General features: G+C 64.0%; 4 protein-coding genes across 7 annotated transcripts; 2 read left to right on the forward strand and 2 right to left on the reverse strand.

Moving 5' to 3' along the window:
* Positions 1-1,555: 1,555 nt before the first annotated feature.
* LGI3 (leucine rich repeat LGI family member 3) lies at positions 1,556-12,203 on the forward strand. 4 transcript variants are annotated; one of them, XM_065659194.1, is made up of 9 exons: positions 1,556-1,822; positions 4,271-8,876; positions 9,334-9,405; positions 9,491-9,562; positions 9,751-9,822; positions 9,926-9,997; positions 10,123-10,292; positions 10,366-10,530; positions 10,631-12,203. In XM_065659194.1, the coding sequence occupies exons 2-9, from the start codon at positions 8,662-8,664 to the stop codon at positions 11,446-11,448; spliced, it is 1,656 nt and encodes a 551-aa protein (XP_065515266.1). In that variant the 5' UTR covers positions 1,556-1,822; positions 4,271-8,661; the 3' UTR covers positions 11,449-12,203. The 4 variants fall into 4 exon arrangements, with proteins under 4 accessions (XP_065515266.1, XP_065515267.1, XP_065515268.1 ...); XM_065659195.1 differs by having other exon boundaries at positions 4,655-8,876; XM_065659196.1 differs by lacking the exon at positions 1,556-1,822 and having other exon boundaries at positions 3,939-4,787; positions 6,642-8,876.
* On the reverse strand, positions 3,465-5,621 carry SFTPC (surfactant protein C). Its single transcript, XM_065659198.1, has 5 exons — positions 5,202-5,621; positions 4,653-4,988; positions 4,471-4,581; positions 4,287-4,397; positions 3,465-4,155 (listed from the first exon to the last, which is right to left on the reverse strand). Exons 1-5 carry the CDS (start codon positions 5,241-5,243, stop codon positions 4,060-4,062), a joined length of 696 nt encoding a protein of 231 aa, XP_065515270.1. The 5' UTR covers positions 5,244-5,621; the 3' UTR covers positions 3,465-4,059.
* On the reverse strand, positions 6,751-8,134 carry LOC136003513 (surfactant protein C-like). Its single transcript, XM_065659197.1, has 5 exons — positions 7,851-8,134; positions 7,607-7,753; positions 7,323-7,463; positions 7,135-7,245; positions 6,751-7,051 (listed from the first exon to the last, which is right to left on the reverse strand). The coding sequence occupies exons 1-5, from the start codon at positions 8,061-8,063 to the stop codon at positions 6,944-6,946; spliced, it is 720 nt and encodes a 239-aa protein (XP_065515269.1). The 5' UTR covers positions 8,064-8,134; the 3' UTR covers positions 6,751-6,943.
* Positions 12,204-13,570: 1,367 nt separating the features above from the next.
* REEP4 (receptor accessory protein 4) lies at positions 13,571-16,249 on the forward strand. Its single transcript, XM_065659052.1, has 8 exons — positions 13,571-13,644; positions 13,803-13,875; positions 13,945-14,021; positions 14,187-14,307; positions 14,385-14,498; positions 15,112-15,244; positions 15,342-15,499; positions 15,654-16,249. The coding sequence occupies exons 1-8, from the start codon at positions 13,613-13,615 to the stop codon at positions 15,717-15,719; spliced, it is 774 nt and encodes a 257-aa protein (XP_065515124.1). The 5' UTR covers positions 13,571-13,612; the 3' UTR covers positions 15,720-16,249.
* The last annotated feature ends 4,799 nt before the right edge of the window (positions 16,250-21,048 follow it).

The raw sequence follows: 21,048 nt of genomic DNA on the forward strand, positions 1-21,048 counted from the left end.
AGGAGGAGGATGCAGCATCCCCAACCCACACACCCTTCCCAAACAGGGGTGAGCTCCAGCCCCTGCAACAGGCACTCAGAAGCTCCCTGCACCCCAAAAACTCCAGTGGAGCATCACAAGAGCCTGGATCCCCCCACCGCAGGGATCCCGTGGCAGTGTGGGGCCAGTGCTCCACCTGCCCTCCCTCCAGGCCCCCAAAGAGAGCCCCATGTGGGTCACAGGCCCCCCAGGAGCGGGCAGAGGGTGTCTGGATGCCGGAGCACGAGAGGAGCATCCCGCAGCCGCGGCCGAGGGCTGTGGGTGACATCTGCCGTCGGAGCTCTGCCACTTCACCGGGGCCCGTCCCGTCGGGTCCCCATGGACCCCCACCAGCTCTGCAGGGGGCACCGTGGGGTGGGTCGGAGCCGTGGCGCGGCGGCGACGGGCACAGGGCAGGATGAGGCCATGGTGCTGCCACTGAGGCCCTTCGACAGCTCCGGGGAGGGTCTGTGCCCCCCCCTGAGGAGCGTGTGCCCCGGGGCGGGGAATGGGATCCACCGGGTAAAGCTCCGGGTCCAGCCTTGCCCTGCAGGGTCCATCCAGCGCATCCCAGCCTGGGAGGTGCCACAGCAGGGACGAGGACCCCCCCCAGCTCCTGGCTCATTATTCCAGGCCGCTCTTCCCACTCCTTGCACCGCTCTCCAGCGTGACTGACCCTTAGTCTGGAAGTGAGGAAGCGTTCAGCTTTGCTGCGCACAATTGGTGCCTGGGGACACGCTGGATGCTCACAGGGTCCCTTCCCACTGACCCCCCCCCAATCCGCTTTTGCTTCTGCTTCCTGGGACCTCCCGCATGCAGGACCCCACCAGGCACAGGGAAGTCTCCTTCCTGCCTCTTCTCAGGCTGCGATTTTCCTCCCCCAGCAGCGAATCACCCCGGGATGGGCTTTGCCCCCTGCCTGCAGCCGGTAAAGCTTCCCCCTTCGAGGAGGCAAATGACCCCTGGAGCCCGGCCTTGCTCCGCTTCCCGGCCCACACTGCGTGGGGCAGGCTGGGGCTGCGAATGTGGGGAGCAACCGCCTCGTTCCTCCCCAGTGTCTCCCAAGAAAACAAACAGATCCCCCATGGAAAACGCTTTGGAATACTTCCTATTTCCATCGCTCAGATTTGCTTATGCTGGGAAGGACGTTTGAGGGTGAGGCCCTGCGGGATATAAATCCTTTAGGAAAGGATCAGGATGCGGAGAAGCCGGGACAAAAAACTGCTGCTGAGCATCCCCTACACAGGGTGGGCTCCGCAAAGGTGCCACGGACGTGGCGATCCCCCCTCGCTCTGCCACCTAAACCTCCATCCTCATCCTGCTCTGTGCTGAGCGCCCTCGGCTGTCCTGGAAGCGGCTCGCTGGATGCTGGTTTCCACCTTGGAATCGTCCCTTTCTCATGGGCGGATCTGGGGATCCTAGGGGAGGGGTTCCCTGCTTCCTGCATCACCCCAAGGCTCCCACCACTCCCTGGGATGCGCTCCCTTTGCCAACGTGGTTTTCCAAGCACCGCGATCTCCCTCAGCCATGGACGTTTGGCACCCCACAAGGCGATGGGCGGCCGTGGGGCGCTGCAGCCCGTGCCCCACAGCAGGAAGCCGCCAGCTCCAGCCGAGCAGCCCCACAGATCCCAGGCTCCTGGCTCCCAGGCAGCTCCTGCTGACGTGTTGGACAGATGATGTTTTCTGGAGCCCTGGGATAAACAAGCCTCCGGATGCACACCCCACGCATGAGCCAGCTCCAGCTCCGGCTCCGCTGCATCCCTCCTGCGTGGATCCCGCTCAGCAGCTGAGGCAAGGCCGAGGTAAGAGCCGCAGGTTCAGGTCCTATCGTGGTCTTTGGTCCCCCACTTTGCTCGTTCCCAAAGGGCATCCCCAAAAGCCTTTGGAAAAGCTGCATCTCTGTCGTGGGCTGCCCAAGACGCAGCCCCAGAGGCCCATGGGATGTTCTCCGTGTTCTGCCGCACAGGACCATGCACCCTCCACATGCTGGAGGCCCTGGAGGTCGCCCACTGCCTGTCATCCTACCCGGACCCCATCCTGCAGGACCACCCCGGACCACCCCTCCTGCAGCGTGCTCCCCCCAGTGCCAGGACCAATGAGACCCCCCAGGGCTCCCTGTGCAGCACCGGGACCATCCCTTATGTGCAGCCCCCTTGTCCCCTGTGACATGAGCTGGGGATGGGGCTGAGTCCTCCATCTCCCAGCACATACGGGGGGGTTTGCTCTCATTCCCCTTCCCTCCGCTGCTCCACATGGATGCTGGGAGCTCAGCCCAGGAGCCCTCCACATCCAGCGTGTGATCACTGGGGCTGTGGGAGGCGGTGGTTTGGGGGCCGCAGGAGGCCTGGATGGACACCCTGGATGGATGCCCTGGATGGATGCCCTGGATGCACGCCCCACATCCCGGCTCAGCCGCAGCTGCGCTCTCCCTGCGGGAGCCGCTTCCAGCCTGCCAGGAGCGGGGCCGCAGCCGGACACCGGTGTCTGCACCGGCACGGCCACGGTGACAGCGAGAGGCCGCTGCGGGGCTGCACCACGCTCCCACCCTGCACTGGTGCGCGGCCCGGGACAGCATCGTAATGATCCTGATGGCACCGGCATCCCGGTCCTGATAGTGCCTGATCCTGACAACACCAGCATCCCGGTTCTGATAGTGCCTGATCCTGATGGCACCGGCATCCCGGTCCTGATAGTGCCTGATCCTGACAGCACCGGCATCCCGGTTCTGATAGTGCCTGATCCTGATGGCACCGGCATCCCGGTTCTGATAGTGCCTGATCCTGATGGCACCGGCATCCCTGTCCTGATAGTGCCTGATCCTGACAACACCGGCATCCTGGTTCTGATAGTGCCTGATCCTGATGGCACCGGCATCCCGGTTCTGATAGTGCCTGATCCTGACAGCACCGGCATCCCGGTTCTGATAGTGCCTGATCCTGATGGCACCGGCATCCCGGTCCTGATAGTGCCTGATCCTGACAACACCGGCATCCCGGTTCTGATAGTGCCTGGTCCTGACAACACCGGCATCCCGGTTCTGATAGTGCCTGGTCCTGACAACACCGGCATCCCGGTTCTGATAGTGCCTGATCCTGATGGCACCGGCATCCCGGTTCTGATAGTGCCTGATCCTGATGGCACCAGCATCCCTGTCCTGATAGTGCCTGGTCCTGACAGCACCGGCATCCCGGTTCTGATAGTGCCTGATCCTGATGGCACCGGCATCCCGGTTCTGATAGTGCCTGATCCTGACAACACCAACATCCCAGTTCTGATAGTGCCTGATCCTGACAACACCAGCATCCCGGTTCTGGTAGTGCCTGATCCTGACGGCATCACCATCCCGGTCCTAACAATCCCGGTCCTCCGGCAGAGCCCGCTTCCACGGCTGCTCCCCAGGCGGGCGGCTGCTGCCAGGAACAGCTCCAAGACCCGATTTTCCCCTTCTCCTTTATTCCGTTCCGCAGGGGGGGAGCGCACGGACCCCAGCTTGGCCCCGAGCTCGGGGGGTGCCCCCGAGCCCCCCAGGCTGTGGCTGCGGCAGAAACTCCCCGAGCCCCGCTCAGAGCCCCTCAGGCGTTGCGAAGGGAGGGAGCTGTGGAGCAGGGGAAGGACGGGACCCGAGCGTTCGCTCCGGGAATGCCTCGGGGGTTTTAAGCTCATTTTGCGCTTTGGGCTTGGCGAAGCTGAGATTTAAGGGACAAAACAGACGGCCCCGAGCAGGCACCGCGCCCCCGCCTCCAGCCGCCGGCGAAGCTCAGCCTCTGCACCCCTCAAACCCACCCCATGACCCCCAAAACCTCCTGCTCAGCCCCCCAAATCAGGGTGTGGTGAGGGGCGCAGCTGCGGAGGTGCTGGGGATGATGGGGATGGATGGAAGGATGGATGGAGGGAGAGATGGGTGGGTGGGTGGATAGAGGGAGGGAGGGAGAAAGGGATGGATGGATGGATGGATGGATGGATGGATGGATGGATGGATGGATGGATGGATGGATGGTCCCCTGCAGGCACTGAGACCATTAGCACCCACCCAGCAAGGTTAAGCCCAGTAGATGGGGACGATGCTGCAGAGGATGCTGGTGGTGGTGCCCAGGATGGAGCGGTCGGCCAGGGGCATGGCAAGTCTCTTCTCATCCTGGAGAGGGCAGAGAGGGAAGGATGAGGCAGCAGCAGCACGACGCTGCCCAGGAGGTGTTGCACAACGCATCCTGCCCAGGGCACGGCCATGTGCCCCCGCTTTGTCCCGGCAGGGCCACCAGCACTCACCTGCCGGCGTTGGAAGGTCTCAGCCATGGTGTCCAGCCCCGGGATGTTGTCCTTGTCCATGTGGGCGATGTAGCAGGCACCGTGGAGCTGGGATCTGTAGCTCACCAGCAGCTATGTGCAGGTAGAGCCACATCAACACGGTCCCATCTCACCTTCCCCATCCTCCCCATTGCTCCCCACTTACATTCTTGTAGTCATAGATGACCGTGGCCGGGTTTCCATCCCCCCCATCCACATAGAACGTGGCTGCATCCTCCTCCCAGGCTGGTTCTCTCCACAGCCCCATCCTTAGGACCTGTGGGGCACGGCAGGATGCTCACACCCTGCTGCAGCCCCTCATGGGGGCTCAGGGGGTCCCTTACTTACAGCATCAGCGTGGCGCTGGTCCGCGCGCAGCCACATCAGCAAGGCTCCGGCGATGATGACCACCACCAGCACCACCACCAGCACCACCAGGAGGAGGCACTTGAGGCGGTGGCAGCTCAGGAGCTTGCGGGGCAGGTAACAGAGCAGGCGAGGGACGAAGCACAGCGACCGCTTGATGCAGCCGGCGCAGCTGGGGCAGCCGGGGCAGCGGCAGCACCGGGGCATGCAGCACCGCGCGCACTTGGTGCAGCACACGGCGCAGGGCCAGCAGCAGCAGCCTGGCTTGCAGCACCCGTTGGAGCAGCACCCGGTGCCGCAGCAGCCCTTCTCCGCGTCCTGTGGGCATGGGAGAGAAAGAGGGAGAAGTGGGATGAAGGAGAAGGATACAGGAGCCGGGGGTGCAGGCGGGATGCCCCTGAGTCTTCAGGAGGCAGCATCCCGTGGGCTCTTCACCACACTGGTGCCTTGCGGGGGTAAACTGGGCAGAGGCCTGTGCTGAGCATCTCTGCTGGGCACAGGGGCATCCCAGTGTGGGTCACAGACACTCACCAGTGGCTCTTCAAGCACCACCTGCTTCATGCTGCTCTCCATGGCTGCTCCCTCCTTCTCCTCCTCCTGCCCCCAGCCCCGCAGTGGCCACACCACAGGGCTTTATACCAGGGTGATGGGGTGGGGAGTGGAGTGGCCCCCGTGAAGGAGGTCGTGGTCCCGGTGTGCAATCGGGCTCCGCCATGCAAACCTCTTCAGCGCTGTTTGCTGACCTCCTTCCCCAGCGCTGCGCGCCCCTGAGAACCCAGAGCTCAAGAGCTCCTAAGGGCACTTGTCCCCATCACCGGGGCCTCTCTGCCGCCCAGGAGCGAGGGCTTGGTCCAGAGCAAACCCTCCTGAGGGGGTTCAAGCTGCTCTCCAGGGAGGAGCATCCGGGTGCAGCAAGACCTGGAGCGGTGCCTGTGGCCCTTTGCCCTTAGCTCGGGCACATGGAGCTGCTCGGGGTGGGCAAAGTGCAGTGGGACATCAGCGCTGCCCCATAAGCAGCAAGGCTGGGTGGGAGCGGGGTCACCTCAGCCTGGGGACGTGTCCCTGGACCACGCTCTTGAGGATGCTCACAGGGGCTCACACGGACGGTGCTGGGGCTTCGGGGCTGATGTGCTCAGGGTGAGGGGTCCTGGCGCTGGTGTGCCTGGGGGTGATGCAATCGGCAGGGCAGGGTGACCCTTGGTATTGCTCAAGCCTCTCCTGCAGCGGCGTTGGGACCTCTCCAGCCAGGTCTGGGCCTGTTGGGAGCCCAGGCACAGGGTGCGGGGTGAGGGGGGCACCCCAGGTCCTGCCCCGGGGTGCTGGGGAGCAGGGAGCCCCTCGAGCGGTTCCTGCTGTTTGCTCCCTGGCCCCGTGTGCTCTGTGCATCACCTCCTGTGGCTCTGCTCACCCTGCTCCTCCTGGCTCTCTGCCGGGGCAATGCGGGCTCAGGGCTGCTGGCCCCATGTCAATGCATGGCAACGCACAGGTCCCCTCCTGCTGTGACCCTTGGCAGTGGGGACGAGGCTGAGTTAGCGCCTGTTGCAAGGTTAAACCATGCTGCCCAGCACCACCGCGCTCCTGGGGGGCTGGATCAGGTCCCTGGGGGTCTCTCTTCTCTCTCCCATCCCATCGATCCCCCATTCTCTGGTGCAACACTTGGAGGTGGAGGAGCTGGAGCTGCATGGACGGGGATGGAGGGAGCTGGAGCAGAGGACTGAGGTGTCTGTGGGTGCCCTGCTCAGCCCTGGTGGCCCAGACCCCGGCTCTGCCTGTGCCCATGGAGCTGTGGAGCTTTCTTCTGCCACCTCACCCTCCTCCCATGCAAGCTGGGAGAGCACTGGGGGGACACCGGCTCTGGGAGCTTGGTGTGGAATGCTGGGGGGTGCTGCTGCCCTGGGAAGCGGGTGCCTGAGCCCTCCTGTGTGCGGCTGGATGGAGCACACTGACATGAAGGATGCTTCCATCCCACAGGGAGACATCCCTGGGACACCAGAGGGTCCCTGGCACCGTGGGGCAGGGAATGACAAGAGCAGCACTCGAGGCAGTGGCACAGGCTTTACTTTGCAGACAGAAGCGTGAATCCCAAAGCAAATCCCACTGGTTTATTATACAACAAGAGTGGTGGCAAAGCCGTGGTGCCGAGCGGCTGCAGATGGAGCATCCCTATGGTGGGATGGCTGCTGCCAAGTGGAGGAGGAGAAGGATGCCTGGGCATTGGCAGACAATGTGAGGAGCACGGGCATGGTCTCCACTAGGAGCTGGCCTCATCCACGCTATGCCCAGTACACAGGGACGGTGCTGCAGAGGATGTTGATGCTGGTACCCAGGATGGAGCGGTCGGCCAGGGGCACGGCTTTGTCCCCGTCCTCCTTCATCTCAGCCTGCAGGAGAGACGGCAGAGAGGTCACTGCCTGCAGCAGCCTCCCCTGCAGCCGCTGCCTGCCCAGGGGGGACCAGCACCGACCTGGCGCCGCTGGAAGCTCTCGGTGACGGCGTCCAGCCCCGGGATGCTGTCCCGGTCCATGCGGGTGATGCAGCAGGCGCGGTGGCGCCAGGATCTGTAGCCGATCAGCAGCTGTTTGAGGCAGACCCGGGTCATGCTCAGCCCCGTCCTTGCCCCTGCACCCTCCCCTGCGCCCGCTGCCCTCGCACCTTGCTGTAGTCATAGATCACCACGGCGGAGGCGTTGAGCCCGTCCCGCACGGTGAACGTCCCGGTGCGTTCCTTCTTGCTCATGGAGAGGTGCTGGGGGGCCCCTTCGCCATCCAGCCCGTGGATGGTCATCCGCAAGACCTGACATGGGGGGGGGGGGGGGCTGTCAGGGGACATTGTGGGGGTCTAAGCCCCATCCCTGCAGAACACCAGCAGCCGGTGCCATTCCCAACCCTCCCAAACCCATCACCAGAGCCGGAGGCACCGCGGTTCCCTCCTCTCACCGCTTCGGCATGTGTCTCAGTGATGTGCAGCCCCAGGAGGAGGAAGGTGACGATGACCACCATGAGGATGAGCATCACCACCGCTGCCATCAGCAGGCTCTTGAGCTGAGGGGAGATGCAGGGCAGGCGCGGGGAGGCCGTGTAGCTCTGGGGACACAGGGGACAACCTGGGTGAGCTACTGGCAGAGGTGGATGATGCTCAGCCCCACAGCAGCTCATGGGCCGAGCAATGGGTGCTCCTTACCGGAGGTGCCTCCTCCATCAGCGCCTCTTTGGAGCTGCTGTCCATCTCGCCCTCCTTCTCCATACGGCTCCTGTCTCTTTGCCAGCTGGAGCCGGGGGCATTTATAGGATCCTGGGAGGATGGGAGGAGGTTGGAGCTGCCAAGGTACCACTTGTGCTCTGTTTGCTGAGGCAGGGAGTGGGGATGAAACCTCCGAGAGCCCTTTCCTGGCATTGGGAAGGGGGGAAAGGCAAACAGCAGGCAGCAGAGCGTGCCAGCACCCTCAGCACACGCCCCTGTGGGTGCTGCACCCTGGTTCCTGCAGCCTGCTCGGTGCATGGGCAGCTGCGGGCCCCCCCCCCAAGGGTGGGCAGGAGCTGGCTGGGCTCTTTGTTGGCCGGGAATGCGGTGCCTGGGACGGGATGGACAATGCCCGGCGCTGGCTGCCAGCACTGCAGCACCGGCACCGGGGCGAAGCAGCGCTGAGCTCCGGTGGCATCGCCCCTACCGGGGGCGATGGGGGCTCCCTCCAGACCCCCCTTCGTGGGGCACCCCGCAGCCCCCTCCCGTGCGCGCCGCCGTGCCTGCGCGCTCACAGCGCTGAGCACACGCGGCCGCTCGGCTGTCACTCACCGCATCCCTCCCGCCCCCTTCCCGCAGCGCCCGAGCATGGTGCGTGCTGCAGCGCGGGGCCGGCGCCGGCAGCCCCCGTCGCGCCCCTTCCACGCTGAGCTCTCCGGGCATTAAGGAGGAGGAGCGGGCTCTGCCTCCGCTGCCGGGCGCTGCGGGCGCACAGGGACCAGCCCCGGGCAGAGCGCTAGGCCGGGCCGCGATGGAGCTGCGGTGCGGGAGGAGGATGCTGAGGGACCGGCTCCCCGCTCTCCTCCTCCTCCTCCTGGCCTCGGCCTGGCTCTGGCAGCCCGCGGAGGGTCGGCGGCCGCCCCGGCCCCCGCCGTGCCCCCCGAGCTGCTCCTGCACCCAGGACACTGCGTTCTGTGTGGATTCCAAAGCCGTGCCCAGGAACCTGCCCCCCGAGGTCATCTCGCTGTGAGTGCTGGGGATGGGGACAGGGAGCGCATCTCAGGCCAGGGCTGCCGGGGGGTGATGCTGCCCTGGGGATGCAGGGACAGCCGCGCTGTGCTCCATCGGGGGTAAACGTCTGCTGGTGTGGGGTATGGTGGGTGTCCTGCGGGATGGAGCGTGCTGGGGACGTCCCAGGGCTGGTCCCAGTGTCCTGCGGCGGTGGCAGCTCTCCCGCATCAGTGAGGGATGGAGCCTGTCCCCACTGTGACCTTGGGGACCAGAGCCCCAGAGGGACACGGCGGGTGGGTGCTTGGGGACACGGTGCTGCAGCAGCCTTGTGCGTGCTGTGTGTACGGTGGGTGCATGTGTTGGGCTGCTCTGGCACGCACCGGCTGGTAGCAGGGGCAGTGCAGGGGGGCACTGGGGTGCTGGAACCCCTCCTGCTGCCGTCCCCTCTCCTGAAGCTTCCTCCCCTCGGCAGGACTTTGGTGAACGCGGCGTTCACAGAGATCCGGGAGGCAGCGTTCGCACACATCCCCTCGCTGCAGTTCCTGTACGTGTCCGCCCTGGCATCCCGCTGTGTCCCCATGTTCCCAGCCTGCCCGCCCTGTGCTGATGCCTTCCCCTTCTCCTTGCAGCCTGCTCAACTCCAACAAGTTCACACTGATCGGGGACAACGCCTTCGCCGGCCTCTCACACCTCCAGTACCTGTGTGTGGATGGGGACGGGGATGTGGGGATACGGATGGGGACACAGGGATGGGAGGGGGACATGGGGATGGGGAAGTGGGGATGGGGATGGACACACAGGGATGGGGATGGAGACATGGGGAGGGCATGGCAAGGGTGGAGGGGTCAGAGGAACGGGTCCCTCGTGCCACCATCTCCTCCCACCCCAGGTTCATTGAGAACAATGACATCCAGGCTCTCTCAAAGGCCACTTTCCGTGGGCTCAAGTCCCTGACCCACTTGTGAGTATTGGGAATGGGGGTCCCACATTCCCCAGGGACACAGTGAATGTCCCTTGTCCCTTCACTGTGCGCTGTCACCTCCACAACCCCTCTGGTCCCACAGGTCCTTGGCCAACAACAACCTCCAGACGCTGCCCCGGGACCTCTTCAAGCCACTGGACATCCTGAGCGACCTGTAAGGCTGTGCTGGCACTGGGGACACTGGGATGGGCTGGGGGTGACACCGGGATGGGTTGCGGGTGGCCCCGTGGTGCTCGGGGCTCACTTGGGGCTGGGGTAACTCGGTGCCATCCACACCAGGGACCTCCGTGGCAACACGCTGGCCTGCGACTGCCAGATCAAGTGGTTGGTGGAGTGGCTGGAGAGCACCAACACCACGGTCCCCCCCGTGTTCTGCAGCAGCCCAGGGCACTTCGAGGGTCAGCGCATCCAGGACCTGGTGCTCGGGGACTTCCAGTGCATCACCACGGGTGAGGGACCGCGCTCGCCCATCGCCCCGTGCCCGGGTGATGCTCAGACCCTCACTTCCCCCTCTCCCCACAGACTTCGTGGTGCACCAGGTCCTGCCCTTCCAGTCGGTGTCAGCCGAGCCCTTCACCTACGCCAGTGACCTGTACGTGGCCCTGGCGCAGCCCGGTGCCAGCAGTTGCGCCATCCTCAAGTGGGACTACGTTGAGCGCAAGCTGCGGGACTTTGACCACATCCCGGGTAAGGCGCCCGTGCCGGGGGTCCCTTCCCTTGCTGTGACCCCTGTTCGGGGTGCTCTGGGGCAGGCACGGCCCCGGTGTGACGTGGCCCTGCCCGGCAGCTCACTCCGCAGTGCACTGCAAGCCCATCGTGGCGCAGGAGCAGCTCTACGTGGTGGTGGCCCAGCTCTTCGGCGGCTCCTACATCTACCGCTGGGACACGAGCGTGGACAAGTTCATCAAGATCCAGGACATCGACAGCCAGAAGATCTGCAAGCCCAACGACATCGAAGCCTTCCCCATCGAGGGGGAGTGGTATTTTGTGATCGCCGACAGCTCCAAAGCGGGCTCCACCAGCCTCTACCGCCTCAACCAGAACGGCTTCTACTCGCACCAGGCGCTGCACCCCTGGCACCGCGACACCGACGTGGAGTACGTGGAGAACGACGGCAAACCCCGGCTCATCATCGCCAGCAGCTCCCAGGCGCCCGTCATCTACCAGTGGAACCGGGCGCAGAAGCAGTTTGCGCCGCAGGGGGAGGTGGGCGAGATGCTGGACGTGCAGATGGTGAAGCACTTCAGGGTGAAGCGGGACCAGTTCCTCTGCCTCAGCCGCTACATCGGCGACTCCAAGGTGGTGCGCTGGGAAGGGCAGCGCTTCGTGGAGCTGCAGACGCTGCCGTCCCGCGGCTCCATGGTGATGCAGCCCTTCTCCGTGGGGCAGCGGCAGTACCTGGCCCTGGGCAGCGACTTCTCCTTCACCCACGTCTACCTGTGGGAAGAGGAGAAGCAGAAATTCGCCAAGTTCCAGGAGCTGCTGGTGCAGGCGCCCAGGGCTTTCCGCTCCGTGCTGGCTGCCGATGTGCAGCTCCTCCTGGCCCCCAGCTTCAAGGCCAAAACCCTGGTCTACCGGCACGTGGTGGTGGACCTCAGCCTCTAGACGTGGCCCCGAGCTGCCAGCGCAGCCCCAGCGTGGCTCCTGCCTGGGGATGCGCACGCACCCGACTGCCCCATGGTCACAACCCCCCTTGTTCACCCCCCCTCCGATCCTCCCCAGGGCATCATCCAGCCCCACAGCCCCCATTTCCCCCCAGGACTCCTGGGTTCCCTACATGCAGCACCCACAGGCATCCCATGGGATGTGGGCAGGATAACGGGACACCCCTTGCCCTGCGGGCCTATGGGTGCCTGTTTGGGCTGACAGGGATGGGGGAACCTGGGGCAATGGGCTGGAGGCTGCAGTGGGGAGGTGTGGGGGGTGGATGAGATGCTCCCAGGGTACTGGGGTGCTCCCATGTGGATGGGATGCTCAAGGTGGGTGGAATGCCCAGAGGAGGACAGGACGTTCGAGGCCAGGGGAATGATACGATGCGGATGTGGATGGGATGCCTTGAGAAGGACAGGATGCTTGATGCCAGTAAGATGCGGATGTGGATGAGGTGCCTCAAGGCAGATGACGCCAGGAGGATGCTCCAATGCGGATGCAGATGGGATGCCCTGAGGAGGATGAGATGCTCTGAAGCAGATGGGATGCTCCGAGGCACCACCAGAACCAGGGCTGACCTGCTCCCGTCCCCCTCCATGCATGCCCGGGCGGTCCCTGCGCCCGCTGCCGGGCAGGACGCGGTGTTCCAGCGGTTCCCGAGCTGTACGTGCCCACCGAAACGCTCCCACAATAAACCCACTGTGAGTGCTGCCCGCGTCTGCCTGCGCTGCTGCGTGCCCGAGCACCACATCCCGCCCGGCATCACCACACAGCGCCCCTCTTCCCTTGCACAAGCCCCACCGAACCCAGTAAGGGGGAACCGCTTGGTTTAGGCTCCCCCAGGCTGCAGCCCCGCTGGTTTTCCAGGGCAGGAATTCTCTGTCTCCCAGGGATCGAATCTGCATGTGAAAAACCACCCATTAGGCTCACAAATAAAGATCCTCTTAGAGGTAACAGGCACCCCGAGGCGGCGCTTTGGGAGCAGGGTTCGACCTTTGCGGCTCCATGGGCTCTTCCCCAAGTTGGGAATGCCACGGGTGGCACTGCTGGGTGCAAGGCAGGGCACGCAGCACTAACTGGGCAGCGCCACGCTTCCCTGCCTCAGTTTCCCTACTGGGAAAAGGCAGTTGTGAAGCGCAGGGAGCAGGCACTGAAGGGTCCCAACAGCATCCATGAGCTGGGCTGCGCTGGGGATGCACAACCAAGGGGAGGTGCCCAGGGAGGTGAGCCCGGCCAGCTCTGCCTCCCTGGGCGCCCTGCGGCAGCGCCTCCCCGCCCTCGCAGGGAAGGGCTTGTCCCGTTCGGCAGCGCAAACCCTGCGTCCTCAGGGGAGTCCCAAGCTTTCCGTCGGGGTTTGGGGGCTATTTGCTTTCAGAAACAACATTCTGCGGCTGCCCCATCGCCGTTATGATGTTAATAGTGCTGCTCCTACTACCGGTGCTACTACTAATAATACTATTGCTACTAGTATTAATGCTATTACTAATAATATTAATGCTACTACTAATAATTAATATTAATGCTACCACTAATGATATTGATGCTATTAATAATAATATTGATGCTACTACTAATAATTAATATTAATGCTACTACTAATGATATTGATGCTATTAGTAATAATATTGATGCTACTACTAATAATATTGATGCTATTAGTAGTAATATTGATGCTACTACTAATAAGTAATATTAATGCTACTAATGATATTGATGCTACTACTACTACTATTAATGCTACTACTAATGATATTGATGCTATTAGTAGTAATATTGATGCTACTACTAATAATTAATATTGATGCTACTAATGATATTAATGCTACTACTAATAATTAATATTAATGCTACTACTAATGATATTGATGCTATTACGAATAACAAAATTGGCACATAGGGTCGAGACCGACTCCACACTGGTGCCCCGCGCGCCTTCCAAGATCCGCCGTTGCCCCTTTAAGAGCGGCGGGTACCGTTGCGGCGCATGCGCAGAGGCGCCGGCCGCCCCGTTCAAGCGTCTCGGTTGGCCCGGGCGACCCCGGTGCGGGCGGAGCGCGGAGCCCGCGGCCCGGGCGCGGCCGCCGCAGCCGCAGCCGCAGCCGCAGCCGCAGCCGCAGCCATGGTGTCCCGGGCGCTGAGCCGGCTGATCGAGTGCGTGCGGGCCGGGGGGCCGGCGGGCAGCGGGGCCGCTCGGTGTTGGCCGGGGCCGCGGGATGAGGCTCGAGAAGGCGAAGCCGGGCCCTGCGCCCCCCGCGGCTGAAGCGGCCCCAGGGCAAGGGCCGCTCCGCTCACCCCCGCCTCTGTTCCAGGCTGCTCTTCGGGATGCTCTACCCGGCCTACGCTTCCTACAAGGCTGTGAAGACCAAAAACATCCGGGAATACGTGAGTAGGGAGCCTGGGCAGCTCCTCCCCGTGCCGCGGCCGCGGCTGACGGGGTCGTGCTCCGCGCAGGTCCGCTGGATGATGTACTGGATCGTCTTCGCGCTCTTCATGGCCGCAGAGACCTTCACCGACCTCCTCATCTCCTGGTGAGCTGCGCTGCGCCGAGCAGCCCTTGGGTCCCTCTGGCCTGGGGGGGCGAGGAAGGGGGCTCCCCCCCCACTGCTGCCTGCTGGGAGAGGGGCACACTCTGCTCGTTCCCCCTGCAAGGGAGCAGCATCTCCTCACCCCCATCTTCCCCCTGTCCCTGGCAGGTTTCCCTTCTACTACGAGGTGAAGATGGCCTTTGTCATCTGGCTGCTGTCCCCGTACACGCGGGGGGCCAGCCTGCTCTACCGCAAGTTCGTGCACCCCACTCTGTCCCGCAAGGAGAAGGTGAGTGAGGGGCTGCCTGGCGCTCGGGACCCCGGATGTGGTGCTGTGCCCCCTCCGCAGCTCCGTGCCGTCCGCAGGACATCGATGGGTACATCCTGCGCGCCCGGCAGCGCGGCTACGAGACCGTGGTGACCTTCGGCAAGAGGGGCCTCAACCTGGCAGCCACGGCCGCGGTGCAGGCGGCAGCCAAGGTACGGGGAGGGGGCAGGACCCTGTGGCCCCACGGGGACACCTCGGATCCTGTGCTCAGCTCTGGGCCCCTCGCTGCAAGAGAGCTGCCTGGAGCACAGCACTGATGGGGAACGGCTGCAGGACCTGGGGGTTCAGATGGAGAAGGGAAGGCTCAGGGGGGACCTGATGGCTCCCTACAAGTGCCTGACAGGAGGATGGAGCCAGGAGGGGCTGGGCTCTGCTCCCAAGGGATGGGACAAGAGGAACCGGCCTCAAGCTGCCCCAGGGCAGGTTCAGATGGAGCTGAGGAACAATTCCTGCCCCAGAGGGTCCTCATGGAACAGGCTGCCCAGGGCAGGGCTGCAGGCACCGGCCCTGCAAGGGTTCACACCCCGTGGAGCTGAGGCCTCAGCGCTATGGGGCAGGGGTGGCCTTGGCAGCGCTGGGTAAGGGTTGGACTGGATGAGCTTAAAGCTCTTTTCCAGCCCAGCTGATCCCATGGTTCCACAGCAAGGCCTTGGTGCTGTGGGTGTCAGGAGCGGGCTCTCTGGGTGCAGATTCTGGGCCGATGGTGCCCCGGTGCTTTGGGCATTGCCCTGTGGGGCTCACATCCGTCCTCCCGCTTCCCCCCAGAGCCAGGGCGCGCTGGCCGGGCGGCTCCGCAGCTTCAGCATGCAGGACCTGTGCTCGGGGCCCGAGGACACCCCCGTGCACTGCCAGGACCCGCTGTACCTGGAGGAGCCCCAGAGCCGCCGGCAGCTGCTGGGTGAGCCAGGAGCGGGCATCACGGTGCTGGGGGCTCAAGCAGAGCCCATTGCGGGGCTGTGCTGGGAGCTATCGTGTCCCCCCCACCTTGTCCCCAGCCTACGGTGTGCCCCCCGGCCCCCGGCAGTACGAGAGTGAGACAGAGGAGGAGGAGATCTGGTCGGATTTGGAGGTTGCGCCCTCCCAGCAGGAGCCCAGACCCTTCTCTCGCAGCCAGAGCCTGCATGCGGCCAAGAAGAAGGCACCAAGCAAAGAGGTACCCATAGGGAGTGCATGTGGGGCTGGTGTGAGCAGGACCTGACCCGTCTCTCCTGGGTGAGGCCCTTGGTGCCATGGCTTAGTAATGGGTTGGACTTGATGATCCTGAAGGTCTTTTCCAGCCCAGCTGATTCTGTGGTTCTGTGATCCAGGGCTCTTCCCGGCTCTTGCGCAGCAGGAGCAGGAAGAAAACGGCCCCATCAGATCAGGATGACTGATGGAAACCTCTCCCTGGAGTCTTACCGTGACTTTGCTGCTGCAGCATCAGGAGGGAGCTGTGGTTTGTGCAATTCCAGCCCTGGGGAAGGGTCTCCCCCCTGCCTTACACTGTAAATCCCTTCTCTGACCTCTGTGCCTCCAGTTGCTGCTCCCACCGTGCCCATTCCCAGTCTCCATCCTATGGATGGGTGCTGGCGCCTCTCCCATGGGATCCAGCCCCTCACTTTCCTCCCATCCTATGAACTTCATGGGCTCTGCTGGGGCCCCCGTTGCTGCCGTGGTGCCTTACACCCCACATTCCTTCGGTGGGAGCCAGCAAAGGGATGTGCCTTGTTCCATCTATCCTCTGAAGCCAAAGCCACAGCCCTTGGCTGGGGTCTCCCCACCAGTTACAGGCTGACACCCCCATACTTGAAACTGGGGCTCCGGTGCTTGACCGAGCCCTGCCCAGCGCCGCGCAGCTTTGAACGTTCCCACCTCCCAGACAGGGAGTTTTGTACGTGGAAAATAAACGCTGTTTCACACGTGAGCCCAAGCGCTGGCCCCTGCCGTGGAGCGGGCAGAGCAGGGGAAGGTGATGGGGTGCGGGTGATGGGGTGCGGGTGATGGGGTGCGGGTGATGGGGTGAGCATCGCCTTCTCCCTGCAGTACCTGCATCCCCCGCGGCGGGGCAGCAGCGCTCGGGCCCGCGGGTCGCGGCACCCGGCCAGGGCTGCGGACGGGCGTCCCCATCCTGGCTGCCGGCCCTGGATGTCCCCATAGCCCCGGCCATGGGCACCCTGCCGGGGCTGCCTGGGCTCAGCCAGGGGCTCTCACCTCCCTTCGCTCCTGCCTAAGGGACTTATCCCCTTCCCGGTGCAGGACATGGCACGAAGCCTCCGTGGGGTGGCCCAAGGTGACAGCGCTGCTCTCTGGCATCAATCCCTTCGCTTCCCAGCCCCTCCTGCCCTCACCCCCTCAGCCCAGCTTTTTATATTTAGCCCTTGGCTGCCTTCTGCTTTTGGGGGTCTTCCCAGGGCAGGGGAGAGCATCTCCGTGGGGCTGGGCAAGGGCTGTTGGAGCAGATTAGGTGGAGGTGGCTGGATTAGCCCTGTCCAACTGCTGGGAGACGATTACTTAAAGCAGCAGGAAGGGAAAGGCTGGGAGGGGACAGCGTGAAGGCGCTGCCTCTAATCCCACCAAAGCTGCTTAGGGAGAGCGCGGTTCCTCCAAGGATACAGCGCAGGGAGGCTGCTGGGGCTGCCGGCAAGGCTCAGCTGTGGTGCTGCAGAGTGGGGTACCCCCGGGTTGGGGTTCCACAGCCCCAGGGCTGGCTGGGAGCGTTCCCAGCTTGGGGAAACTGAGGCACAAGCATCAGTGACAGCTGGGCTGGAGCAGGGCAGGGACCCAGCAGTGCTGGTGGCTGCTCCTGTGCCCTGGCACGGTCCTGTGTGTTCCCGAGGGAGGGGACAGCAGCTGGGGCTGGAGCATCCCCAGTGCCAGCGCTGCTCTGGGCTGTGCTCAGCAGAGCCACAATCACCCTGTGCCAGAGCCAGCCCAGCAGGGAAGGGGCTGCCCTGAGCCCGGTGCTGGCTTTGGGGTCTCCCCAGCTCACCCAGGTAAGGGGGGAGTGGGGGGAAGTGACCCCTGCAGCACATGGGGGGTGCAGGGGCCATGTCCCCATAAGCAGCCCAGAGCCCCTCCATTTCTGCCAGGGGAGCAGCAGAGGGGTTAAGGTCAAGGGGGTTTTGTTTGGAGCACCCTGCCCGTGGCAGGGGTTGGAGCTGGAGGAGCTTTAAGGTCCCTTCATCCCAAACCAGTCTGATTCTATGGTTCCCCATCCCTGAGTGGTGGCAGGGCACCAAGCGATGACAGGGACATGTCTGTCGATCCTTGTTGCAGATTATCCTTTCACTGAATCTTCCTCTATTTTGTGTGTGTTTGTGGAGCAGTTACCTATGGGAACACCTGGGTTGGGAAGCTGGCCTTTATGTTAGCATCGTGTTAGCATTTATTAACTGATGATGGATGGGTTGCTGTGCTGCTTGACATCCGATGCTGCATTGCTTGAAGTCCCTGTTCTCTGGATCATGTTAGCCTTAGTCCTTGCTCTCTAGACCATAACCAGAGCACCCAGCGTCTATTGTATAGAGGATGAGTTATGTGGCAACCAGGCAAGATAGCTGTATCTAGCAGGCCAGCTCGGCAACAGAACCTACTTTTAAGGTGTCCTGTGTAAACTGCCTGCATTGTAACGCTAAAACCCACCCACACAGGCCAGGAAGACCCTCACCCAGGTGGAGCCCCTTCCCCTGTGCAAGCAGAAGAGAGTGACGCAGCAGTCAGTGTGATTACACACAACCTGATCCTTGCGCATCCTCCACACCGGGCTGGGTACCAGCTGAGCCCCCAGGCCCACCGCCCTCCCCCAGCCCTCTCCTCCCTCCCTCCTTCCCCCTTTCCCACCTCATTTCACCCCATTGCAGCCAACCTGGGGCACCTGCACGGTGCCGGCTGGTGCCACCCTGGGGCTGCCCCATCCCCTCGCCTGGGGGGTCCCTGTGGGAGCAGCATCCTCCCCTTCGCCGTGCCCCTCGCCAGGCTCCCCCGTGGCCGTGCCCAGGCCCTGAGCCGGCTCCCGGGGGCCGAGCCATGTGAGGCCGGGCACACATGGACGGCTCCCGCAGCGCCGCGCTTGTATTTTTAGCAGCCGGTATCAACAGCGCAGCCCCGGCTCTGTCTGAACGCAGCCTCTTCCCCCGGCGGCTCCGCGCAGGGCAGGGAGCGGCCGTGCGGGGCTGCGGGCGGGGGGCTCGGGTGGGCAGGGGCTGAGACCCCCCCCTCATATCCCCCCCAGGTAGGTGAGAGCTCCCCCCCGCCCGCCCCATCACATGCCTGCCCCCGGGAATGCCGGCTCCAGCCGCGGCGGGGGGGAAGCGCGGTGCCTGCGAAAGGGCGTCTGAGGTGAGGGAGTGTGGGAGGGCGCGGATGGAGGAACGCTGCATCCCCACCTCCTGCCCCCCCGCAGCCGCTGTGCCCCCCCCCAGGACCCGGCTGTCCCCAGCCAGCCCCGTGCACAGCCAGCGCTGGCACCGAGGATGGTTCCAGCTCCGTGTCCCTGCGCTGGAGCCGCATCCCTGGGACACCGGAGGCTTGTTCCTTTGGGAAGGTGCGCTGGAGACCCGCTCCTGTGACCGCACGGGGAAACTGAGGCACGCGTAGTGCCCATCATTCCCGACTCTTCAACCCATGCGGCCCCAGTGCCCATCGCCATGGCCGGCCGATGCTGAGGCACCCCAGGAGCATGGCATGGGCAGAAGAGGGGCCCAGGTTGAGGGCAGGAGACCCTGAGCACCCCAGGTAGGTGCTGCCAGGCCCTGGCTGAGCGGGCAGCAGAGGTGCTGCCGTGTCCCTGGCTGCCATCCTAAGCCCTTGGCCCCGCAGGCGAGCTTTTAATTACATCAAGGTATTTGGAGCTGGGCTGCTGGCACTGAGCTGGGGAAACTGGAGTCCCGAGGGGGTGGCACAGGACGGGCGGCTTCCTGGGACAGCTTGTCCTGCCTGTCCTCCCCCGGCATGGGAAGGAGGGAACAGCAGCATCATCCATCGCCGCGTCCTGCATCCCTGCGAGCATCCCTGCGAGCATCCCTGTGAGCATCCCCCTGCCTGGCAATGGGGGACACCAGCAAAGGTGGGTCCCCCGCTCCCTTCAGATAGAGACGAGCTGCTTCGCCGCCCCCATCTCCCTTCCCCATCCCATCCCTAGCGTTCAAGTGCTGCCCAGGGAAGGGGTGGCCGCTGCTGCCCTCCCTTCTGCATGGCTTTAGGAAGGCTTTGGGGTGCCGAGGCGCAGCCCCCAGCCTGGAGGAAGCAGCTTGCCTCTCCCCAGCAGCGGAACAAGCGGGATTAGCCGTGCTTACTCACCTCCCCTTGGGAAAACCGGGAGATTAAGGCCGGGAGCAGCGCCGGAGCCCGGCCCCGGTGGCCGGGGCTGGAGGGGAGCGCAGGCTGCCAGAGCGCTTGGGCTGGAGCCCTAATTCCCAGCAAGCTGCTCGTGTGGGAGCGCGTGTCCTGCCGTGCCCTCGGCTCCGCCGCAGCTCCGCGCTCGGCAGCCTTCACGTGGGGGTTTTGATGCTTTTAGTGCATTTTCGGGGTTGTTTCGAGCTCCGGGTGCGCGTCAGGAGCTGCTCCCGCAGGCACCGCCCGCGGCGGGGGGACGGGGGCATGGCGCTGCCTTCCTCCGCCGGCGCCCTCCTCCCCTTCACCTGCGGCCCAGGGCAGGCAGGTACGTGCGTGCCGGGCTCAGTGCGGGGCTGGGAGGAAGAGGAGGAGGAGGAAGGGCTCTGTGATGCGGGGGGAGCTGGAGGGGCTCTGGGTGAGCAGGGGGGGAAGCGTTGAGGCCATTTTCCTGAGGGAAAAGGCTGGATTTTAGGCTGCTTTGGGTTGCGGAGCCCTTCATGGGGGTGCCTGGATGTGGCCCAGGGCAAGTGGCGTGGGCAGCAGGGCAGGGCTGGCTCCTTGCTGCCACAGCATCCGCACAGAGATGGGCTGTTGGGTACCAGTGAGCCTTTTGCACCGGGACCCCCATCCATCCCCCTGCCCAGCTCTGGAGCATCCCAGGAGCCCGGTGCCCTGCTTCCCCCATGGTCCCAATGGACACGGCAGGGATGCACATCCTTGCGGTGTGTCCCCCCCATCCTCCTGCACCAAGCAGGGCAGGGATGCCAAGGTTTCTAATTCGGGTGCTTCCGCTCTCCAGCACCATCCTTCTGGGCTTGTGGGTGTTTCCGGTCCCTTCGATTTAAGGGAAAAACCAGGAAGATTGGAGCTGTGGGACAGGCTGTGCCAAGCCACCGAGCCTGGAGCTGGCAAAACTCAGTCCCAGCCTGGAACCGCCTGCATTGCCCTGGGAGACCCTTCATGGGTTGTGCTGGGATATAGGCAGAGACCGGAGGGACCTCAGCTGAAGCCTGATGCTGGGAATGGAGTGGGATGATGTCCAAGCTCCAGGAGATCCTGCCAGCACCGCGGCTGCCCCACAGGGTTACACTGTCCCCAGAGAGCCTTTGTGAGGGCCTCAGGCTCCGTGGCACAGGAGGAGCATCCCGGCCATGGCCGCGAGCCGAGGGCATGGGGAGGGCAAGGCCCAGGGATGCTGCCCCAGTGCAGGGTGGGAAATTCCCTCCCATCTCTCCAGCATCATCCCCCTTTTCCCTGCTCCAGGGGCTGCTTGTGGCATCTCCTTGTGGTTTCCCAGCATCAGGGTGCTGTGTCCATCCTCTCTCTGGCTGTTCTTGTGCTTCCATTGACCCATCCGGCCATGCCAAGCTGCTCCAGGCCCTTTTGGCT

The sequence above is a fragment of the Lathamus discolor genome, chromosome 22 (genome assembly GCF_037157495.1).
Source record: "Lathamus discolor isolate bLatDis1 chromosome 22, bLatDis1.hap1, whole genome shotgun sequence".
In the NCBI taxonomy this organism is placed as follows: Eukaryota; Metazoa; Chordata; class Aves; order Psittaciformes; family Psittacidae; genus Lathamus; species Lathamus discolor.